This window comes from Amphibalanus amphitrite, unplaced genomic scaffold, assembly GCF_019059575.1.
Source record: "Amphibalanus amphitrite isolate SeventyFive unplaced genomic scaffold, NRLGWU_Aamphi_draft 000492F_arrow, whole genome shotgun sequence".
NCBI classification, from domain to species: Eukaryota; Metazoa; Arthropoda; class Thecostraca; order Balanomorpha; family Balanidae; genus Amphibalanus; species Amphibalanus amphitrite.
Window position 1 is genome coordinate 110,648 of NW_024881986.1, and position 23,675 is coordinate 134,322.

Below are 23,675 nucleotides of genomic sequence, written 5' to 3' on the forward strand. Positions count from 1 at the left end.
CAAACATGGAACAAGATAAATATACTGATACCTTTGCTAATATTCTTGGTAAAAGATATTCGTTTTTAGAATGGAATACATAAGTCCTTCAAATATCAACTATATAACGTCCCAAACCAGAAAATCAAAATCAAAATAGAGAAACATAAAACCTCAGGGACGACGGTGAAAACAGGGCGCCTGGGGCGATTTGATCAAGGTTCGTTTTTGATCAATTTACACGTGACGTTTAGTACGTAGAAACGCGTATAAGGCCCACGGAGGGGGAGAAGCTCCAAATGTCACGTGACTAATATGCCCTCCGGCGCCCTGTTTTCACCGGCGTCCAACCTCAGTGCATAGAACTGTAATGTCCGCCAGAAATGTCGACACCAATAGCAAGACAAAGCAGGCGTTAAAACACTGCAAAATTTTGTTGGCGTTAAAGTACTGCAAAATCGAAATGGCATTAAAGTACCGCAAGGTTGCGATCATGACTTAGTGCCAATTCATTAACGTAGAAAACAAACTATAATTTGTTGTTAGTACTTAGATATAGAATAAAAACCAAAGTTTCTGGGACTGACCTGATTTTGATCTTAGCGTCTTTGAGCTGGGATCCATGAGCAGAGTAATTGCGTATTACAAACGTATCACTATGATGAACAAGTAGGAAAATCCGTTCCTGATGCACATTTACTCGTCAATGCATTCGGGGCCTTTGTATCAATGTCATTAGGCGTTTAGTATGTGCTAGAGTGGAGACTTTGTCCTCTTCCCGATCGTGTTCCAAAATTGTTACCTTTATGCAGTAGATTAGCGTGCGTAAGGCTTAGCATATATGACGCTCAAATGCGCCGTTTTCATATCAACACGGAATCATTGGCCTTGGAGAATGGCATTGGTATTGACTCAGTTATTTGCCAGCTGTTGCCGTATGATGGCGCTAGTAGAGCGCTAGTGTTATACCCTCTGCTAGCGCCACCATGCGGCGCCAGTTGGCTAAAAATCTGTTCAATATCACGGCTTCTGGAGAATGCCTTAGATTCATTTCATACAGATAGAAATAATTTCAAAGCTGATTGAGTTATGAAATGCATTTAAATATCAAACCAAGGCCATGGGTATCAGACATGAACCGCGATTCCCGGTGGGCACAGTGACTTTGGTAATTGGTATGTCAATGTCTTTGAAAAGGCAGGTAAGATTTGCAACTGGTCAGCCTTGCTTCAATTGGATTTGTGTCCATTATTAATGGATTTCAGTCATACTTACCTCATATTTTATTGGTATTTGATTTCTACAGCCCAAAATATTGTTGGGTGTGTACAGCAAACTGAATGGAAGTGATGTGTACAAACATTTGAAGTATTTTCTGGACTGCTTGCAGTTAGAACTTGTTTGCTTTGTTGTAGGTGACAAGATAAGAAATTGAAGCAAGACTGACCAGTGACCAGTCTGCTACAGAATAGGTAGCCCAATCTGCAGGAATATTAGAATTCAAAAGTGGAATTGGGACTTAGGAACTGGAAACTGCATCAACCATGTTTGCCAAAGTAGGTACCTACAGGGTCTTTCATAATGAATGTTACTTTTGAAAGAGCTATTTCTCAGGACATATATGTTCCTCATGTAATATGTACCATCACATGAAACAAAAACACATTAGCGTTTTTGCACACACAACTTTCATTTTAATGCTCCTCAGGAATTTTCCACTGTATCGCCCTTAATTAAGGCACACGTTTCGGCCCTCTGACGAAGGTGTCGACCCCGCGCCTCACAACGTCTGGGTCCAGGCTTCCAGTAAACCTCTCCACTGTGGTTCACAGTGGATGGCTGTAGGAGGGTTTTGTCTCAGATCTGCCAATGCGACTCCCCAAAGCCAGTAGTCCAGCGGGGAGAGGTCAGGACTCTGTGGTGACCATGGTCGCTCGGTGAGGCGGCTGATAACGCGCTCTTCGAAATTCTCGATCAGCCACTGGCGCAACAGCTGCCATGGTGTGCACTGTGGCACCATCCTGCTGGAACCACAGGCCGTCTCTTTGAACCTTGTCCCTGACCTGAGGCAGAAGCATTCCTTGAGCAGCCTGAGGTAAGCCACCCCGTTCAGTGTTGACCCAGGGGAGAGCCAATGGATGAAGACTTGTCCGTCGACCGTAATCCGTAATGCGTTTTAGTGGTGTCGACATACTCTGCTTTTCCGTGAAGGAAAATTGGCGTTGTGAATTTTTTATTTTTTGGGACAAAACCCTATTCAATTTGCAACAATACGCGTATAAAATTCACCCGGAAGTGATAAATTAAGAGCTCCTAACTAAATGCTCAAAAGTAACATTCATTATGAAAGACCCTGTATGTACCTAGTCCTACTAGGTAGCTGCTTGAATCTTTGGTCAAGGCTACTATGCTGCTTAATACAATTGTGGTATGCGGCATATTCATTTTATCATAGCTTTGAGTCAAATAATCAACAAATGCCTATAGTGAGTCATGGGTTGAATGAAATAAGTTCAATAAAAATGTCGTGTGAGTCATGAGTTGATTTGAATCGATTCATCAAAATGTGTGAGTCATGAGTTGATGCGAATCATTCCGTTGGCTAGTTGCTCGAGTCATGAGTTGATTCGAATCATTTTATCGAGGAACTTGATAATTCATGAGTTGATTCGAATCAATTAAATTTAACATCATGAGTCGTTTGATGAATCGATTCAAATTTCCAGACTCAAACAAAGAATCGACTCAGTCTTCTTAGTGCTTGTGCAAGGAGCATTTGTACTTTAAAATACTTTGTGAATGACCTCTCCTTGAAATTGTATGTATGATATATTTTACAAAAAGTCAAATACAGAAATGATAAATTTTCGATCACGGATCTTTGTCAAATCACATTTAAAATTCAAATGAGACACATTTTAAATAATCGACGCCAAATCGACTCATTCAAAATAGAGTTTTGACAGCACATGCGCCTTACAAGATACACTTCCACTAAATAAAACACAGTCAAATGCCTGCATTATCATTAGTCATGATATATAGTGCCTACCATCACATAATAAACAATTCAACAATATGACACACATCTAAACAATTTTCACACCTAGTTTTTTTTCTTTTTCGCCTGGAATTTCGCAACACTTCTATCTCATGTGAATACACAAAGCATACAAGTAAACAATACCAAAGAGCGACGCAGAACACTCAGAACTAACGAATCGCGCCTATAACCTGTCTAAAACCTAGAGGAGTGCGAACCTAAATAATAGGCCAAGACATCATGTTTTCATTTAATTTGGGCTTGTTGTCCCTGATGTAGAGTGATTCAGTGATTTTTCTATCGGGATGATCTAGAGTTCGTCGTAGCACAGCTACTCCTAACGCAGCCCTGTCGCGATCATTTTCCGATAGGCGTTATCACAGGTGTATTCGCGGCCATTGGGGCGACGTAAGAAAAGAAGAAAACAACTGGCCCCAAGAACTTTAAATTATCAGTTAGCATGCACCTTTCCCTTGATATGTAGAGAATTTACCATTAATTGTTAGAGAAAATTGCATTTAAAATCTTCCATTTATGCTTTTTTCATCGTTTGCACAATACCTATGTTCTTTTACTAAGCTAGAAACACTAATTAGAAATAGTTCCTGCATCATCAAGAACAATAGGGGAGGCTTGAAGTGAATACAATAATCTTAACGGTTTTGTAATCTATGTGAAGACTCTTCTAAAATTGCCTGTAGAAATATTGAAGGCAAAAGTCCAACTTTTTCACAAGACGGATGTCTATAAACCTATTCAACGTGTGACTCAGCCGGTATTTCGTCGCCTACAGCCCAGCTTTCCCTAGTGACCGATAGAGGCGCTGCTATCGATGTCCACCCGTGCCGCGTAACGCTGGGTGTTTCTTTCTAAAGTGGTCCCCTATGGGTGTATATTCAGTGGCGTTCAACATACTCCTACAATGTTCATTAAATCTCAGTCTCAATGGCCTCTTGCTCTCACCGATATATCTCTCGTCACAAAGTTTACAGGTCAGTTCATATACAACGTTTTTGTCGGTGCATTTACCCGCCGTAATGGCTTCACAGGTCGCACACGACCTGGATCCCGCTGGACACGGATCTTTGGTCAGTGCAGACGAAACGAGTGCCTTCTTTAGGGTTTTGGGGGCGTACCATCCCAAGTGAACCTTCAGATTCGACTTTTTCACTGCCCTTTTTACTTTACACAAAATTGTTTCGTTCACGTACGGAAGAGTGAGATAACTATGTGTTCCCTCTCTGTCCCGCTTCCCCCGTCCCTCACTGCCTCTTGACTTTCTATGACTTTTCCTAGATCTAAGTACCTCCTCTTTGATTCTACCCACTAGCCTTTTTGGATATCCATTTTTCACCAGCAGTTCACAAACTTTGTCGATGCTCCGCTTCATGGCATCTTCATCTGACGACAGCCTAACTGCTCTTTTCAACTGTGACCTAGCTAGACTTACCTTGGTTTGCTTTGGATGAGCCGATCTAAAATGGAGGAAAACTAGGGTTACCCGCGTGCTCCGCAACGCGAATGGGGGATTTTTTGACCCGTGGGTATTGGGTTGGTCTGTGTCGATTTGGTTGGTAGATATCCATTTCGTTCGATTGCTTTTTGACGGCCAAGCATTTTGTAAGAAAACAAAAAAGATACATCGCATCGAGGTGCCCATGTCGTATTATCATGCGTTCTACTTTAGAATGATTCGAAAACGGGCGTGAAGTCTTTTGAGGGCCATCGATGAATTTCGCTAAAAATGACAATGTAATGGTTTGGAACATTTACATTTTTAAGGATACTGTTGCTAATCATGCAAAAATGAAGAGTGAATATTGAACAGAATTGAATGCTCTATCAAATGGTACCATATTCAATTGCCAAAGGTATCAGGTTATGCAGCAAAACCCGTGTGATTAATAAAGTGGCGCAAAATTGGCAAACACCATTTACTCCTGTGATTTGTACCACCTTGATTTGGATCAATCAGCCTTTCACAATTTTTCCATGAGAGGCGGTACCTTTCTCTTGGCAATAGGCGTTGTTACAACTCGCTCCGTTTAACGGTCACCTGAAAATAATATAAACTCCAAAATCCGTCCAAAACGTCAATTTTCCACATAAAAGTGCCCTCCCCGGTGCACGTGGCGCGCGCCATCCCCTGCACTGCACACCATTCGATAGCCCGTTCAATTCTGTACACGATGCTGTTTTCCCCGTGCCGGTCGGACCCGAGGTCACCAAGATATTGTACGGGAACTGGACCCGTGTCGGCCAAAATTAGCCGTTTTCGCCCGATTTCGCACGCCGATTTATACATGTAAAGTCTATGACGCGAATTTGCACTTTTTGTGCACGCGCCACGCGCTCCCAATCGACCCGATCGAGCCCAGACCCCTCAAAGGCACGTCGCGCATCCTTGATCTATAAGCTGTGCAAATTTCAGCGCGCTAGGTGCAATGGTCTGGCCTGTAGTCCACGCAAAGCATCACCAAGTCGGGACCTCGGTAACGGACAGACGCACCCTCCTCAAATAGTAATATAGATACCTGCATTGTTTGGTTTCACGTACAGCTCTGTACTATATTTACAGGCACCACCCTCCTTTGATAACGTTACAAGGGTGTCCAGCATTGGAACAGACCCTGCACCCTCCTCTGTCATTTCACAGGTAAATTGGATGCGACTGTCAATGCCATTCAGATAGTTGATAAACTCAATGAGAGAATCTTTTCCATCTACCCACACTCCTGCAAAATCATCTATATATCTTACCAAGAACGCCGGCTTTACCGAGGCATCTTGTAAAGCTCGGCTCTCGAACTGGTGCATGAAAAGAATCGCTACAATCGGGGCTACTGGGTTTCCCATGGCTGCACCCTCTTTTTGAAGGAAGAACTCGTCCCCGAACCTGAACACATTGTTGGTAAGACACTCATCTAAGAGGCTACATATTTCGTCTGCATTCAATCCACAAGTATCTATATCGTCTAAATGATTCTGAAGCATCTCCCGCACCGCGTCCACAGCCCCATCCAGTGGTATGCTACCGTACAAATTTGTCACATCTACGCTGAAGAATATCGTATTTTCTGGAACCTCATTTGCTTCCCAGAACTCTTTCAGCCTACCCAAGAAGTCATCAGTGTCTTTGAGATGCAGTGGTACAAATTCAATCAGAGGCCTGTTTCACTAACAAATAAAGTGTGTAATTACAAAGAAAAAACTTGAGTTTAAAAGAAATAATTACCAACATTTGAAATTTGGATTTCACGAAACCTTCGGGCATGAATTTTGAGTTTAAAATTTACCAACTTTTTACAAGAAAAAAGTTTGTAAGAAACATCGAAATCGCAAACTTTCTGTTTCACGAAGACCAAAAACTTGAAAGAAAACGTTGTACTTACAAACCCAAAATTCCAGTGGCCCTTACGTTTGGAATTGTATTACTTTTTGTGCAATGATGCAAGGCAATTAATTATTTCAAACAAATATGATATGCTGAGTCATTATATGCTCTTTTTCACTTAGCACATTCCCTACGAACCAGCTACGAGCAATAAATAAATATCGTCATGTTTTGTCATTCGCGCGCCATAATTGCATTCAACAGTCTTCTGCTGTCAAATTCTTTACGTGCTATTTTCTTTCAATAATAAGATATTGTGAACTACCATTTATACCATGTAGAAACAGCATCATTATTTTTAATTTATACCTGCAATTTCTGACATGAAAACCAGACATAGATTAATAAAAAGAAGCAATATCTGTAGCATGTTATAGTTCTTGAATAAAAACAATTTTACTGTTTACAAGTTTATTTACCAACTCTTTTTATCGGAGGTGCCGCTGGTGATGAAGTTTAGTGAAATCCAATTTTACATAGTTTGCAAAAATACTTATGAATTGTAAAGTTCAAACACTTGTAATCGCAAGTTTTTAGTGAAACAGGCCTCTGCTGGTGTAAGATCTTTTCGAGCAGAACCGACGTTTTCTCCGTGGGCCCCCCACAAGTGGACACTACAGGCCGGAGTCGAACAGAGGCCTTATGATCCTTAGGGAGGCCATAGAATAACGGGGTACGGCTATGTCTGGGAGTAAAATCCTCAATCGTCTGATCGGGTAGTTTACCTTTCACTGCTTTATAAAAAGCCCTTTTCATCTTGGCCTCTACTTTTGGAGTGACGTCTCTATCTAAACGTTCATATAGTTATCTGGGTCAGCCAGGATATTTTTAGCTTTGTCAATATACTCCTGTTTATCCATAATCACAAAACCCTTGCACTTGTCACTAGGTTTTACGATAGTACTGGGATCATCCCTTAGAGTCTTTAAAGCTGCCTCCTCATCCTTACTTGTGTTAGGATGAGGATGCCAACAAACGGCAACCTCCACCGTCTTCCAACGAGACGGAAGAAAGACTCGCTCATTTGAAAGGTTCGATTATGAAGATCTACAAGTGTCATAAGGATGATGCTTGCGTGGGTAAAACTTTCCAAGGGCGTTTTTACCCCATAGATTTCAATGCCCATAGGGGTTTCTTCAGCCAGATTGATCATCTCGGCCTGTAGTATCACCATGCCGATTTTGAAGAAAATCGTAGGGGCCGCCCCATTGACTGAAAATTTTCATCTTGGGTAAACTTAACCCTGTATGGGGTAATGGGTAAATTTTACCCCACCATTTTGTTTGGGTTTTCATAAGCTTTCATATGATACCCATATTGGGGGGATGCGTGCAATACACTTGCCAGAAATGCGTGGGTAAAACTTTCCAGGGGCGTTTTTACCCCATATATTTCAATGCCCATAGGGGTTTCTTCAGCCAGATTGATCATCTCGGCCTGTAGTATCACCATGGTGATTTTGAAGAAAATCGTAGGGGCCGCCCCATTGACCGAAAATTTTCATCTTGGGTAAACTTTACCCTGGATGGGGTAATGGGTAAATTTTACCCCACCATTTTGTTTGGGTTTTCATGTGCTTTCATATGATACCCATATTGGGGGGATGCGTGCAATACGCTTGCCAGAAATGCGTGGGTAAGACTTTCCAAGGGCTTTTTTACCCCATAGATTTCAATGCCCATATTCTTCAGCCAGATTGATCATCTCAGCCTGTAGTATCACCATGCCGATTTTGAAGAAAATCGTAGGGCCACCCCATTGACCGACAATTTTCATCTTGGGTAAACTTTACCCTGGATGGGGTAATGGGTAAATTTTACCCCACCATTTTGTTTGGGGTTTCATAAGCTCTCATATGATACCCATATTGGGTGGATGCGTGCAATACACTTGCCAGAAATGCGTGGGTAAAACGTTCCAGGGGCGTTTTTACCCCATAGATTTCAATGCCCATAGGGGTTTCTTCAGCCAGATTGATCATCTCGGCCTGTAGTATCACCATGCCGATTTTGAAGAAAATCGTAGGGGCCGCCCCATTGACCGAAAATTTTCATCTTGGGTAAACTTTACCCTGGATGGGGTAATGGGTAAATTTTACCCCACCATTTTGTTTGGGTTTTCATCGGCTTTCATATGATACCCATATTGGGGGGATGCGTACAATACACTTGCCAGAAATGCGTGGGTAAAACTTTCCAAGGGCGTTTTTACCCCATAGATTTCAATGCCCATAGGGGTTTCTTCAGCCAGATTGATCATCTTGGCCTGTAGTATCACCATGCCGATTTTGAAGAAAATCGTAGGGGCCGCCCCATTGACCGAAAATTTTCATCTTGGGTAAACTCTACCCTGGATGGGGTAATGGGTAAATTTTACCCCACCATTTTGTTTGGGTTTTCATCGGCTTTCATATGCTACCCATATTGGGGGATGCGTGCAATACACTTGCCAGAAATGCGTGGGTAAAATTTTCCAAGGGCGTTTTTACCCCATAGATGTCAATGCCCATAGGGGTTTCTTCAGCCAGATTGATCATCTCGGCCTGTAGTATCACCATGCCGATTTTGAAGAAAATCGTAGGGGCCGCCCCATTGACCGAAAATTTTCATCCTGGTTAAATCATGCTTTTGGTTAAATTGATCCGGTATTTAACCATATCAATAGGTCCGGGGTGAAGAGATCTTTCAAATGGTGGTCTTATTTTTCAGTTTCGCTCAGCCGTTTAGGCGTAAAACGGTTTTTAGATTTTCCCCTAGATTTTTAGATTTTTCCCTAGATTTGGCAGCCACAATCTGGGCTGGGCCGAATGTGGGCTGAATGTGGGCTAACTTCCGTTACATAATGTTTTTCTTTCTTGGATGCTCACTAGTGTTTTGATGCCTTGCATGTTAAATTAGTTTGAGACATGCTCAAAAGGCTGCTTCAAGCCTGGCATATCACACCCCAGAAAATATGCAAGGTAAGAAAGAAGCAAGAGTTTTGACTATCAGGACAATCACTGTTTGACAGTTCATCAACTTCAGTTTCATTTTCCATAACATTGATAATGAAAAGTATCAGGGTCTGTTGTTCTGTCCCACAACCATGCTTCAGGATTTGGCATTAGATGTCTACACTGCTTCTATTCTGGTTCGTTGTTTATGTTTTCTGTTCATGTGGGTACCTAGTACCTACCCATCTTTCTTAACCCCTTGCAAGGACTTGTGTGGGCATGCTTCATGAGTTTGAAAATCTATAGCCCATTGCAATGTGCTTTTGGCTATATGTTTTAACTAAAAACAACTTAATATATACTATTTGGTTGCATTTCATTTGAAGTATCCACGGCCAGCTGACGGCTGGCTGCCCACAGTTTGCCACGGCTGTGGGCGGCTGTGGCTGTGGAGCCACGGCTGCGGGGCGGCTAGGCTGTGGAAAATTGCATACGTGCAGAACTCTAACTCCTAGTTCGTGGGGCGTGCCCCCGACCCCAGAGGTATGCCCCTGGCCTAAGAGTTGTGCCCATAGCTCGTGAGTTCAAGTTGTGCCCCTAGCCCAAAAGTGACCCCTGGCCCGAGAGGTGTGCTCTTGACCCGGGTGATGTGACCCTGACTTGTGGGGCATGCCCCCGGCTCATCAAGTGTGCCCTTGACCCGAGAAATGTGTCCTTGTCCCGAAAGGTGTATCCCTGGTTCTGCCCCTGTGCAAGAGGTGTGCCTCTGGCTCATTAGGCGCGCTCCATGTCCGAGACGTGTGTCCCTAGCTCGTGGAGTGAGCCACTGCTCATGAGTTGTGTCCATAGTCTGAAGAAATCTTCCGTTGCCAGAAAACTTCGCATTAGCTCGTGGGGTTCTGGCTGGTGTAGCCAGTAGAAACACTATAACATACAGATATCTCTTGTATTTCGCCACAAAATCGAGACATATAGAATGACATATGAACTTAGTTATCTCGTATTGCACACATGTTGGCGAGAACATCGAATGTAATAAACGAATACATGTGGTTTTTAATATACACATAGCCAATACAATTGTCCAAACAATACAGCAGTTTAAGCAAACGGAACGTTAAAAGGGGGGCGCACAACTTAATCGAAGGCTTTAGCAATTTAGAGACTGGTAAAAGCGACACCTATGAGAAAAACTATAACTAGCGGTTCACAGCATCTAGCGGCGACCGGCAGAAGTACATGGGCCTAGCGGTGACCGGCAGAAGTACATGGCTACATCACTCCCCCGCCCTAGTTAAACACCATAAAAAGATGTTTGACGGCGAAGACGCGACGAACGACGGAGAGGGGGCGGCGAAGCAGGCGGCGGGCCCGGCGGCACGCGGCGAGACGGGCTAGAGCCGCCGGGGGCTCCCGAGCGGCTGGGTGCAGTAGGCGGGCGGTCCACCGAGCTGTCTGGCGCTGTAGGAGGCGTGTCGATCACCAGGACGTCCGGCGCAGGAGGCGGCGTTGCGGCAGGCGCGTAGTCCGTGAAGGCCGGCTTACACCGAGCCAGGGTGACGGTGTCGCGTCGCCCGAGACGGTCGATGGTGACGGTGTACTGGTCGCGGGATAGGACACGATAAGGACCGTCATAGACGTATTGGAAAGGAGAGCGATGCGAATCGCGTCGGATGAAGACGTGGGAGCAGGTTTGCATGTCTTGAGAGATGAAGATTTGGCGGGAGCCAGGACGAGGAGGAGTTGGACGGAGCTCCGACATGGCGGCACGGAGACGAGAGGCTAGGGAAGCCGGATCAGAAGAAGTGTCCGACGACATGGGGGAGAGGAAGTCACCAGGAAGTCGAAGACTGCAACCATAGACTAGGTCTGCAGCGGTGCATCCGAGATCCTCCTTGAGGGCCGTGCGCACTCCGAGTAGCACCAGAGGAAGTCGGTCCGACCAGGAGGCGGCGTCGTCATCGGTCCGCAAAGCTGACTTCAGTTGGCGGTGGAAGCGCTCTACCATCCCGTTTGCTTCTGGGTGGTAGGCGCAGGTCCGGATCCGAGAGGTGCCGAGAAGCTTGGAGACTTCTGTCCAGAGGCGGGACTCGAACTGGGATCCTCTGTCGGTGGTGATGAGTTCGGGTACTCCGAAGCGGGCGATCCAGCCGCTGACGAGATGCCGAGCCACCGTGATGGCGTCCATGGTGGGCAGAGGAATTGCCTCGGGCCATCGGGTGAAGCGGTCGACGACAGTCAGGAGATAGGAGTTGCCATGGGACGGAGGAAGTGGTCCGACAAGGTCGATGTGGATGTGCAGGAAGCGAGAGTCAGGTGGCTGGAAGCTGCCCATGGGTGGCTTCGTGTGGCGCTGGATCTTGGCACACTGGCAGTGCTGGCAGCTCCGGACGAAGGCACGGATGTCCGCGTTGATGTGGGGCCAGATGAACCTCGATGAGATGAGATGACGCGTAGCGTTGATGCCAGGATGAGACAAGTCGTGGAAGCTCTTGATGATGGAAGGGCGGAGTCTGGCTGGGACTACAGGTCTAGGTGTGGCCGTTGAGGTGTCGCACCAGAGACGAAGATGCGGATGATCAGGGACTGGGAAGTCATGGATGACCAGAGATGAGGATTGTTGCAGCTTCGGCAGGTCAGGATCGTTGGCTTGGTGTAGGGCGATGTCGGCCAAGCTCAGAAGGCCGGGTGAGGGTGTAGCTGCGGCAGAAGCTGGCGCAGACACTGAGCTGATCCGTGAGATGGCGTCAGCTACCGGGTTGAGGTGTCCAGGAACATGTCCGATCTTGCTGGTGTGCTGCAGAATCAGATCCATGTGACGTTGTTCACGGAGAGAATGGTTGGCGTTGCCGTTGGCCTTGAGAGCAAAGACGAGCGGCTTGTGGTCCGTGAGGATCTCGAAGTCGCGTCCTTCCAGATAGGGCAGGAAATGTCGCACGGCGAGGTACATGGCGAGCAATTCCCGTCCAAAGGTGCTGTAGCGGCGTTGGGTGGGCGTGAACTTGCGCGAGAAGAAGGCGAGAGGCTGAAGAGAACCACCAACTCGCTGGTGGAGCACGGCGCCGGCTGCCGCGCTGCTGGCGTCAGTACTGAGGCTCAGAGCTGCATCTTTGACGGGATGAGCGAGCTGGGTGACGTCAGCGAGGGCGGCTTTGGCTGCAGAGAAGGCGGCGTCTGCCTCCGAGGTCCACGTGACTGAAGCAGCTCGGTCGTCTGAGGCAGTCAGACCGTGGAGAGGTGCCAGAAGAGCAGCAGCGTGTGGGATGAAGCGATGGTAGAAGTTGATCATCCCCAGGAACTTCTTGAGGCTCTTCTTTGACTCTGGACGGTCGAAGTTCTTGATCGCGCTGACTCGATCGTCGAGAGGAGTGATGCCTCCGCTGGAGATCTGGTGGCCGAGGTAGGAGATGCTTTCCATGCCGAAGGCGCACTTCGATGGGTTGAGGAGCACACCGTTGCGGGAAAGACGGCTGAAGACCTCTCGGAGGTGTATGAGATGTTCCGAGATGCTGCTGCTGGCGATGAGGATGTCGTCTACATAGACGAAGGCGAAATCCAGGCCACGGAGGATGTGATCCATGAACCTTTGGAAGGTCTGAGCGCAGTTCCGGAGACCGTACGGCATACGGAGGAACTCGAAGGCGCCGAAGGGCGTTGTGATCGCTGTCTTGGCGATGTCTTCTGGGGCCATCGGTATCTGGTTGAAGGCCCTGACGAGGTCGAGCCGAGAGTAGACCGATGTCCCAGCGAGGCAGGCAGTGAAGTCGTGGAGATGTGGTAGGGGCATTCCACGTCAAATCAAACACCGAAATCCGTCATCCCCTTCGATTTTTCTGAAAATTTGTAGGCAGACTGGGCATGGTTCAAAACTGAGTTACGTATAATATTTTCGAAATTTGATAACGTATCGCCGAGATATAGGTCATCGAATATAGCCAAAAATGCCACACATCATTTTTTTAAATGCTTATAACTCTGGCTCCTTTTCTGGTATCAAAATGATATTAACAGGGTCTTGTAGGCAATTGATAAGGCTTTGATTTTTAATTATAAAATAAAATTGAAGTGACCTTGAAATGCATTTGACCTTGAATTAAAACAGAAAAATTTTAATAGGAAAAAACACGCCACCTTCGATTTGAGTAATTTTTACATATTATGTCCGTCACAATGTTCCTAACCATCTGTGAAAAAATTGGAGTGGGCCATTCATAACTTTCGCGGCAAACGCCGTTTTCATGAATCAACATCACGCAACCGCGCGTGACCTTGAAAGACAGAGTCAAGACATGCTTGCTTGTGTACACTTTCTGAAATGAATGATTGCTGAGTGATATCCCAAACTCTGCGAGAATGGAAATGCATAGTCATCGTAGTCAAGCATTCACGTTCCATTGTAAAAGTGTCTCAGGCAAACGGTACTTTGCGGTGAATTTTGAGCCGTGTGGAAATGCATCATGAAATAAATTCAACGAAAACATTATCACGCAACGATATCTTCACGTCTTTTGATCTTCACTATACGAAAGAACATACATTTTTGAGTATGTATGGATTTCTATGTATGAATTTCTAGTTAATCCGATAATAAATATGGCAGTTAGAGTCCTGCTAAGAGTAACATGTCGCCGGCTGAGGCGGGATCGGCCGAAGCGGGAAACGCAGCAGTCACAATTTTGTGTTTACACGTTCATATTTCAATTGTTTACCAACCTATTTTCAGAATTCTTTCACCATAAGATTGCCTGTACATTTCTTAGTCTTCTCACAAAATTTGACGCGAATCGAACGTAATCAGCGGTAAGGAGCGCGATGTAAGGACGGAACCGTTCCGTTCCGTCCCGGCACAGTCTACAATTCAGGCGGCGCGTAGCGGTCGGCGCCGGCTGCCGAGTCGCCGCGTCGCCGCGGCGACAGGATGTTCACTTTACACCGCTATTACTAGAACAGTTGTGAACCGATTTTCTTATTGCTTGCACGATGAGATGTGCAATTCAATTCTGGCCAGGTAGCCATAAGTAATTTCGCATCAATATTATGAGATATTGGCGAAAAACAGGAGGGGTGGGGCGAAATTCACTCTTCCCCCTCCACTGCGCTTGCTAACATACGTTTGCATAAGTGCCATTTTCTTCAAAACCTTTGAATGGCCCACTCTAATTTTTTCACAGGTTGTTAAGAATATGGTAGGCAATAAAATATATGAAAATGAGCCAAATCGAAGGTGGCGTGTTTTTTGCTATTTCAATTTTTGTGCTTAAGAACAGAGTTAAGCAAATTTCAAGGCCATATATTTAAGTCGATGCAATTCTAAACAAATGCTTAAGAAATTACCTAAACAGTTAAGTTTATTTCATTCAAATCAAACAAGTACAACCAAAGTTATGGTCGTTCAAAAATATAAAGATGCAACATTTTGTAAAAATTTGATGCCCTATATTTAGAAGACCTGTGGTCAGAATGTGCAAAAAACATCAATGTAATGTCCGGGGCGCCACAGGAACTCGCTCACAAATTTATAATGAAATCGCTGATGGTAAGGGGCAAAACAGCCGATTTTTGTTCGATTTGACGTGGAATGCCCCGGTAGTGGGTACCGGTCAGGCACTGTGATGCGGTTCAGTGCACGGTAATCACCACAGGGTCTCCAATCTCCAGACGACTTGGGCACCATGTGCAGCGGTGATGCATACCGACTGCTGCTGGGTCGGATGACTCCGAGACTGAGAAGGCGCTGGAACTCTGCCTTGGCAGTGGCGAGTCGAGCTGGATCCAGACGGCGTGGGCGGCAGAAGACTGGAGGGCCGGTAGTCTCGATGTGATGTCGGACTGAGTGCTGTGGCTCCGGATGATGTGACGGCTGGGTGAGGCTGGGGAATTCTCGAAGGAGGTTAAGGAATGCTGGGTTGTCGGTTCCGACGACGGCTGTCAGTCCGGTGGATGGCACTGAAGAGTGGGAAGCAGGTGAAGACAACTCAGTTAGGTGGTCGATGAGACGGCCTCTCTTGGTGTCGACGAGGAGATCATACGAGGAGAGGAAGTCGGCTCCTAGGAGAGGATGGGAGACGTCCGCGATGATGAAGATCCAGTTGAAATCTCTTCTGAGTCCTAGAGAAAGCGTGAGCATGCGCTGACCATAGGTCTGGATGCTGCTGTTGTTGGCTGCTTGCAGATCCAGTCCGTTGGTTCCGCGAGCACGATCGGTGGGTGTCGCTGGAAGAACACTGTACTCGGCTCCAGTGTCGATGAGGAAGGTGATACCAGTGTTGTTGTCCTTGAGTCTGAGAAGGCCGCTGGCTGGAGGGACGTCAGGGTTGAGCAGGGCAGGTGCAGACGTCTGTGTCACCTGTCCTACTGCTGGTTTCCCGAGGTCTGAGTTGCGGTTGCAGACCACGAGCACGGTGACTGACATGAGCGCGCGTTGGTACCGAACTTGTGGTGGTACCAGCAGTAAGAAGCACCAGCGCCGGTAGATGTGTTGGTTGCAGGGCTGGGTGACCGGGCAGCAGCAGACAGGTCGCGTGGTGGACGGTGGCGAGCGCGGCCGGGGGCGCGGGATGCAGACCTCTCTCGGCGGCGCGTCTCGTCCACCAGTGTGGCGACTGATGTTGTGAGGGCCGTGATACCAGTCAGCAGCTGGCTCATCAGGTCTTGGAGGTGGAAGGGTCCTGCAGGAGCAGCAGGTGAGGCTGCAGCAGGCGCAGACGTCGATACCGCGGCGAGAAGGCCTGAGGTAGGTGCAGCGACGTCCGACTGCTGCGGAAGCTCCAGGAGTCGGTCGGCAGTGCTAGCGATGGTCGCAAGGTCCGTCCCAGGCGGCAGGCACTGGAGGAAGGGCTGAGTCCGAGGCGGAAGAGCATTGAGGAAGATCTGGCGGATGAGCGGGGAATCTTGTGAGCCTTCAGCTTCAGCAAGGTCCAGGAGATGCCGAAGGAATTGGGAAGGACGCCTGTCGCCGAGTTGTTGGCCAGAGAGCAGGCAGCGAAGACGCTGTTCGACTGATTTGCCGAACCGCTGACGGATGGCGTCGGAAAGGATGGTGTAAGGTCGGTCTTGAGGAGGGTTGCGGAGGATATCGGTGAAGTCGCGCAGGAGGTGGCCAGGAAGGAGAGTAGCGGCGATCCGGAAGCGGCTGAGCTCATCGTCCACAGCTGCCTGAGAGAAGAAGAGGTCGAGCTGGACGAGCCAGATCACGGGGTCCTCCTCGAAGAAGCGCGGCGGCGCGACGTGGCTGCGTGGCGCAGTCGCCATGCGGAGGTAGTCCGGTTGGGCGGCAGCGGCAGCAGCAGCAGCGGCACCGGAGGCAGCGGCATCCGAGGCGGCGGCGGCGGCGGCTGCACCGGCACCGGCAGGCTGGGTCTTCTGGTCCATGGCTGCCGAGAGCAATGGTCGGGAAGATCGGTGGCGGCGACGGCGACACGGCGATCGCCAGGTGCTGCGGTGCAGCTGCAGAGGTAGCCGGACGGTAGTCGATGAAGCCGATGAGGTAGCTGGACCGTAGTGCAGCAGTAGTAGTCGGCGTTATCCAGTTCCACACAGCACAAAAAAGGATCCTCGTGAAGACACACCATCCGCCACTTCCTTCCTACTCAAAGAGACTGGAGGAGATAGCTCAGGGTGCAGGCCAGTGTCGGTGTGACTGGGAACACGAGGGGATAGCGATCCCTTAGTGCGCAGAACGCGGGGTCACCAATCTGGCTGGTGTAGCCAGTAGAAACACTATAACATACAGATATCTCTTGTATTTCGCCTTTCATTCATTTCATTTATTTGAATTTGGGGCATTTCGGCCGAAGAGACCATGTCATGCCCATGTGTAACTATCAATATACTAATTTACATCATGAAGTGTTCGTCTGTTTGCCAAGCTAAAGTTTGTCCAGTATTCTAATTTCACGAAGATAAGAGAAGAGGAGTTCGATCAAAGTTTCTTCTGAATCACCAAGGACGGAACCCAGTGTGAAACGCATATTCTTCCGGGTGCAATGTTCAACCATCTGTCTTCTTTCATTTTCAAATTTTCTACAATCGATGATGATATGTGTAACTGTTTGTGCACAATTGCATATTGTACACCAAGGACGAGCATCTTTAGTGTAAATATAGCTATGTGTGTACCTTGTATGGCCCAATCTCATTCTAGCTAGTACCTTTTCTTCATATCTGTTGTTCCGTTTAGCTGTGTGCCATATTTCGATTTTTGGTTTTATTTGCTTGAGTTGTGTGTACTGTGTTATTTGTGTCCACTGTTCTTGCCATGTCTTGAACACTGCCTGTCTAATAGCTGCTTGTGTTGATTGATAATCGATGGGAATGTGTGCGATAGTTGGAAGAGTCAAGGCTTTCTTTGCGTATTCATCTGCTTTTGTGTTTCCATGGATGCCACTATGACCTGGAATCCAAAGGAACTTAATGCATTTTCCGTTACTTGACAAAGTGTGCAGTTTGTTATATATGAGTATGAGAATATGAGATGACGGAATGTTCACTTTCAGGGACTGAGCTACAGATTTCGAATCTGTGCAAATCATTGTCCTCATCCAAGGTCTTTCGCAAACTAAATCAATTGCTTTTAAAACTGCATGAAGTTCCGCTATGAAAGTGGTTGTGCCATCAGGAAGACGAGTTTGTACGGAAAAGTTGTCTACAGGGTCATAGACAGCACTAGATACACGGTCATCAGATTTTGAGCCATCGGTGAAGAGGAAACGAAAAGTTGAGTGTTCGCGCCGCAGCTGAAGAAACTTTTGTTGTACTTCATTTTCTGTAACGGTGGCCTTTGGACAATCGAGGAGAAATGAGACCTTCCAAGACCTATCTACCCATGGAGGGGTGGAAAGCAACGGTAGTGGAAGAATGTTTGGCCGAATGAAGTTTATTTCAGAGCAGAACTTTCTTATTCTAGATGCTATTGTGAGGCCAGATCTTCGTTCCGCTGGACCACGATAATTGTGGTGTATTGACGGTAAGGTTGTTAGTGTTTTAAAAGCATTGTGATTTGGGTGTGACATGATTTTACAAGAATATCTCAATGTTTGCTCAATACGTCTGAAGCGCAATGGTGATATTACTGATTCAACTTGTAACGATGGAATAGGCGACGTTTTCATTGCGCCAATTGCGACTCGAATAAATGAGTTTTGTATCACATCAAGTTTGTTCAGTGCGCTGTCACATCCTCCTGAATATACCGCACAACCGTATTCTATTATAGGTAATATTAAAGACTTGTATAATTGAAGAAGTGTGTGGCGATCGGCACCGAAATCGGCGCCAGCTACGCATCGGAATAAATTCATTCTTCTATTGCATTTTGTTTTTACGTATGCAATGTGTTTAGTCATGGACAGTCTATTGTCCAGAACTATTCCGAGATACTTGAATGAATTCAACCGAGGTATTACATGTCCTGATAAGCGCAAGGTAGACTCTTCTAACATTCTGTTGTTTTTTGTGAAGACCATCACAGCGGATTTAGTAGGAGAAAAAATGCAGCCGTTCTTCGAAGACCAGTCATCTAGACTATTTAATGCATTTTGCAGACGTGGAATCGAGTGTATTGGATCCCTATCCGTGCACCATATCGCACAATCATCTGCAAACAAAGAGTATTGTATACCTGGAGAAATCTGGTCGAAAATATCATTGATCATAATGTTGAAAAGTATGGGAGATAAGCAGCTGCCTTGTGGTAAGCCATTTTCGAACAAAAAAGTGTTGGACAAAATTGAACGAAAGCGTACTTGAAAACTACGACCACCAGTGAGGAAACCGACCAAATAGTGTGCCAGATGTCCACGTATGCCAATCTTGTGGAGTTTGCAAAGTAAAGTCGGCCGGTGTACCATGTCGTAAGCCCGGGTAATATCAAGGAAGACGGCAGTGGTATGTTTTTTTAATTTGAATCCCTTTCGTATATCTGTTTCTAAGCGAATAATGTGATCTAAGGTACTGTGATATCTTCTGAATCCACTTTGATATTTCGAGAGTAGTTCATTTTTTTCAAGAAACCATTCCAAGCGTTTTTTAATCATCCGTTCAAATATCTTGCCAAAGCAGCTGGTGAGAGAAATGGGACGATAGTTGGTCGGGTCTTGGCGGTTTTTTCCTGGTTTGGGCAAAGCGATGATTATAGCCTCCTTCCATGCCTCAGGAAAAACTTGTTTCACCCATAAATCATTGAATGTGCATAAAATAAACTGGAGAGTACCGCTTGGAAGGTGTCGGAAGAACTGATAATGCAATTGATCGGGTCCAACAGATGTATTCCCGGTCGAGGCAATTGCATTTTGTAGTTCTGACAAAGTAAATAAAGTGTTGTACTCTTCAGTGTTGTCTGATCTAAATGCGTTTGTTGGCAGCCGAGAATGCTGCTGAGCATATTCAATAAAACCAGTTCGATAATGCTGCGAAGAACTACACCGAGCTAGTGTTTGTGCGATTGTATCGACTACTTCTTGAGGTTGCGTTATGTTTGTATTGTTAACGTGTAGAATTGGAAGGGAGTGAAAACTTCTTTTACCTGATAATGAACGAACTAAGTTCCATACCTTACTTAATGGAGTTCGATAATTGAGCTGAGTGAGGAAGGACTTCCAGGAAGCTCGTTTTGCTTCTCTAATTATTTTCCTACAACTAGCTCTTTCTCGGTTGCGAAGGAGTAGAGTTGCATTGTTGCTATGTCGTAAATATAAACGAAAAGCTCGTTTACGTTTTGCTATAGCCTGTGCCACACTTTGGGACCACCATGGCACTCGTTTGTGTTTAGATGAATACGATGTCTTTGGGATGGCTTCTTCTGCCGCTGTCAATATGGTGTCTGTAAGGAAGTGGATTCCTTGCTCCGGAGATTGAAATTGTTCATGATCAATATTACAGAAAGCTTCAAACCTAACCCAGTCTGCTTTTTTCAGGTTCCAACGAGGAACGAAAGCAGATGTTGCATCGGCCTCCGATTGGAAGGTTGTCTGAAGTTTGATCGGAAAATGGTCACTATGATGAATGTCACCATCCACTTGCCAGTCAAAGAAGGTAGCGATTTGTGGAGAGCATATGGAGAGATCAATGGCCGATTCACTGTTGTGTGCTAATGAAAAATGAGTATTGTCTCCTTTGTTAAGGAGAACGAGCTGATTAGTATCAAGAAAACGTTCAACTATTTCACCGCGCTCATCGGAAACTCGAATGTTGCGACCCCACATTGGATTGTGGGCATTGAAGTCTCCGAGCAAGAGAAATGGATGTTGAAACTGTGCTATAATATTATTAAGATGCCTTTCTAATGTATGGTTGTCTGTGTTCGGAGGAATATAAATAGAACAAATATCTATATTGCGACCGTTCAAGCGAACAGTACAGGCGACTGCCTGTAACTGTGTGTTGAGAGTTATTTGCTGATGAACAAAATCATTATTGATGTAGAGTGCAGTACCGCCATGGCGTCTCTCGCCATCTGTCTCGTCATAGCGGTACAGAGAGTAGTTGAACAAAGAAAAGTTGTAGGGGTCTGTTGGAAGAAGCCAGGTTTCTTGCAGAGCTATAACAATCGGGGCTACTAGTAGAAAAAACATCTTGCTTTCGGCCCAGTTAGAAACTAGGCCTCGGCAGTTCCACTGGAGTATGGAACTTATAGTTGTTTTTTTGAGAGGGTGTTGTTTGGTAGCGTACTACGACGGGGCGAGGCCCAACTTGCCGCACGGTTGTGTCCCATAGATACTTTAGTCGGAGGTCGTGACATGCGAGGGGTGGGTGTTCGTCCATCCTCTGATGGAGGCTGAGGGCGGGGTCCTTTTGACCGCTGAACTCGCGTCCAGCTTGCAGTGGAGCGACCAGCTCCGGCAGAGGGCTTGGCCTGCGGGGCGATCACCGGCGAGACCTCAAGCTGAGAGTCAGGAGGGGAGGAAGGCATCGGGTCTCCAAACACAGTCTCAGTCACGTCGTTCGTGTTTGTGGATGCGGAGGTGGATGTGCTCAGAGGTTTGAGCAGCTGGAGAGGGGGTAGTGCTGCGATCGGGTCGGTCTGGGTACTGCATGAAGCTGTCTCGGTACTGGCGGCCTTAGCATAAGTCCTACCAGGGGTCGGGGTGGCCGTCTCGGCCTCCACGCGACGGCGAGCGTCTGGGTAGGAGCATCCAGACTTCGCTTTCATCTCACAGATGCGCTTTTCCTTCTTCCACGTGGGGCACTGGGAGGACGAGACCGAGTGATCGGGGCTACCACAGCTGAGGCACGTGATGGGTTTGGAGCATGCCGTGTCCTCGTGAGGGGCTTCGCCACACTTCTGACAGCGGGCCGACTGACGGCACGTGGAACTTCCATGGCCAAATCTCTGACACTTAAAGCAGCGGAGTGGGTTAGGGATGAAAACTCGTACGTCTTTTTTGAGCCATCCGATTGAGATTTTTTCCGGCAGAGTGGTGGTCTCGAATGTGAGGACGAGCAGGCTGGTGTCTTTCCTCTGACCATCTCGGAACGTGGTCAGTCGACGGATGTGTGTCACTCCTTCGCATCGAAGTTCGGAGAGGATTTCATCCTCGGACATGTGGCGGAGCTCTGGGGCGAAGATCGTGCCTTTGGAGGAGTTTCGAGCCTGGTGGAGAAATACCGTCACCTGCTTTCCACAGAAAACCGTCGTCTTCAGGAGCGCCTTGGTATCTCTTCGGTTGTGTGTTTTGATGATCAGTGTACCATTAGCTGGGGCTTCGATATCGGGACCGTACTGTCCACAGATAGCAGCGATCTGCTTCTGAGGCCAGAAAACGTTGATCTTACGGAAAGAAAAATCGCTATCGTGAGGCTTGACAACCAGAAACGAGCCATCGAGAGCCAAGTAGGGCTCGAGCGGAGAGCGGTCTACCAAGTCACAGGCAGGTGCGTTGGCCAAGTTCGGGCGCGGGTCAGAGCTCCGTGCGTGATCAGAGGACGGGCGGTGGTCATGGCTCCGGGCGAGGTCGGTAGACGAGCGAGGGTCAGAGTGCCGGGCGGGGTCAGAGGTCGGGTGTAGGTCAGAGGCCAGGGCGTGGTCAGTGGACGAGCGAGGGTCAGTACCGGGTAGATCAGTCAAGGGGCGGGCAGAGGAGGGAGGGTTGACGGTCGGGCGGGAATCGGTGTCCATGGCAGAGGGAGGAGTCGGATCAGGAGTCGGATTCAGAGGGGAGTCAGAGTCGGAATCGGAGAGGGAATCGGATAGCGGGCGCTGACGGCGCCGCTTCCCCATAGTGGGGCAAACTGGGTGTGGTAGATGGCAGAAGAGGAGCAGGGATTGGAACTGCTGGAAGAAACTTGGGAGAGAAGGGTAGGGATGCGCGTAGGAGAAGCTCAAAACAAACCCGTGAAATGCCAGTCGCTGAGCGAACTAACGATCACCTTAGCCTGTGTGTATTTCGCCACAAAATCGAGACATATATAGAATGACATATGAACTTAGTTATCTCGTATTGCACACATGTTGGCGAGAACATCGAATGTAATAAACGAATACATATGGTTTTTAATATACACATAGCCAATACAATTGTCCAAACAATACAGCAGTTTAAGCAAACGGAACGTTAAAAGGGGGGCGCACAACTTAATCGAAGGCTTTAGCAATTTAGAGACTGGTAAAAGCGACACCTATGAGAAAAACTATAACTAGCGGTTCACAGCATCTAGCGGCGACCGGCAGAAGTACATGGGCCTAGCGGTGACCGGCAGAAGTACAGTCACCAGCACTTGCTACTAATCACCTCGTTTTTGTTCAGTAGTTTGAAGACCGATCAGTTCTCAGTCGAGCAAGATACGTCAAACGATCCGTTTGGTCCTCCGATTTTCGAATATTCAACTTGTTTTTGTATATTCGAAGCATTTTGGGATGGAGAGCCAAAAAACCTCTTTTCTGCCCTAAAGTGTGCCCCAAGAAGTCGTAGAACCTAGCCCCGCCTCTGATCCACAGACCACTAGTGCCATCTCTTGTCAGCCGAACAAGCCGCAGAAGTAAATAATGTCACGTGACCTTTGCACACGCTACAATTACTACGCAGCTGTAGTGGGGGAAGCGGGGCGGAGGCGTGGAGGGGACGCGATCGGTCGGCTGGGGTCAGGTCGCCGAGATCAGAGGTCGTCCGCCGGAGGGTGTTTGAGCGGTTGGGCCGTGTGTGCTGGGGCCTGCGCAGTGGAGAGCGCCTGGACCTGTCTGGAAACACAGCGCTGTGACAGTCGATAATATTGTGATGAAAGAGAGAGAGAGGGAGAGGGAGAGGAAGAGAGAGAGAAAGAGAGGAGACAGAGGGAGAGAGAGAAAGAGAGATAGAGGGAGAGAGGGAGAGAGGGAAAGCGAGAGCAAGAGA

At 47.1% G+C, this 23,675-nt stretch overlaps 1 protein-coding gene across 7 annotated transcripts in view; it reads left to right on the forward strand.

The window, feature by feature from the left end:
- LOC122392581 overlaps positions 1 to 23,675 on the forward strand; it is a 158,099-nt gene that overhangs the window by 92,859 nt on the left and 41,565 nt on the right. For 3 of the 7 annotated variants that reach the window (XM_043387633.1, XM_043387632.1, XM_043387631.1), the window contains exon 7: positions 20,262 to 20,673. The exons of the other annotated variants lie outside the window; for them this stretch is intronic. In XM_043387633.1, coding sequence (XP_043243568.1) covers positions 20,262 to 20,326 — 65 coding nt within the window. In that variant the 3' untranslated portion in view covers positions 20,327 to 20,673. Of the gene's footprint in view, positions 1 to 20,261; positions 20,674 to 23,675 lie in introns of those variants that run through there. 7 annotated transcript variants of the gene reach the window in all.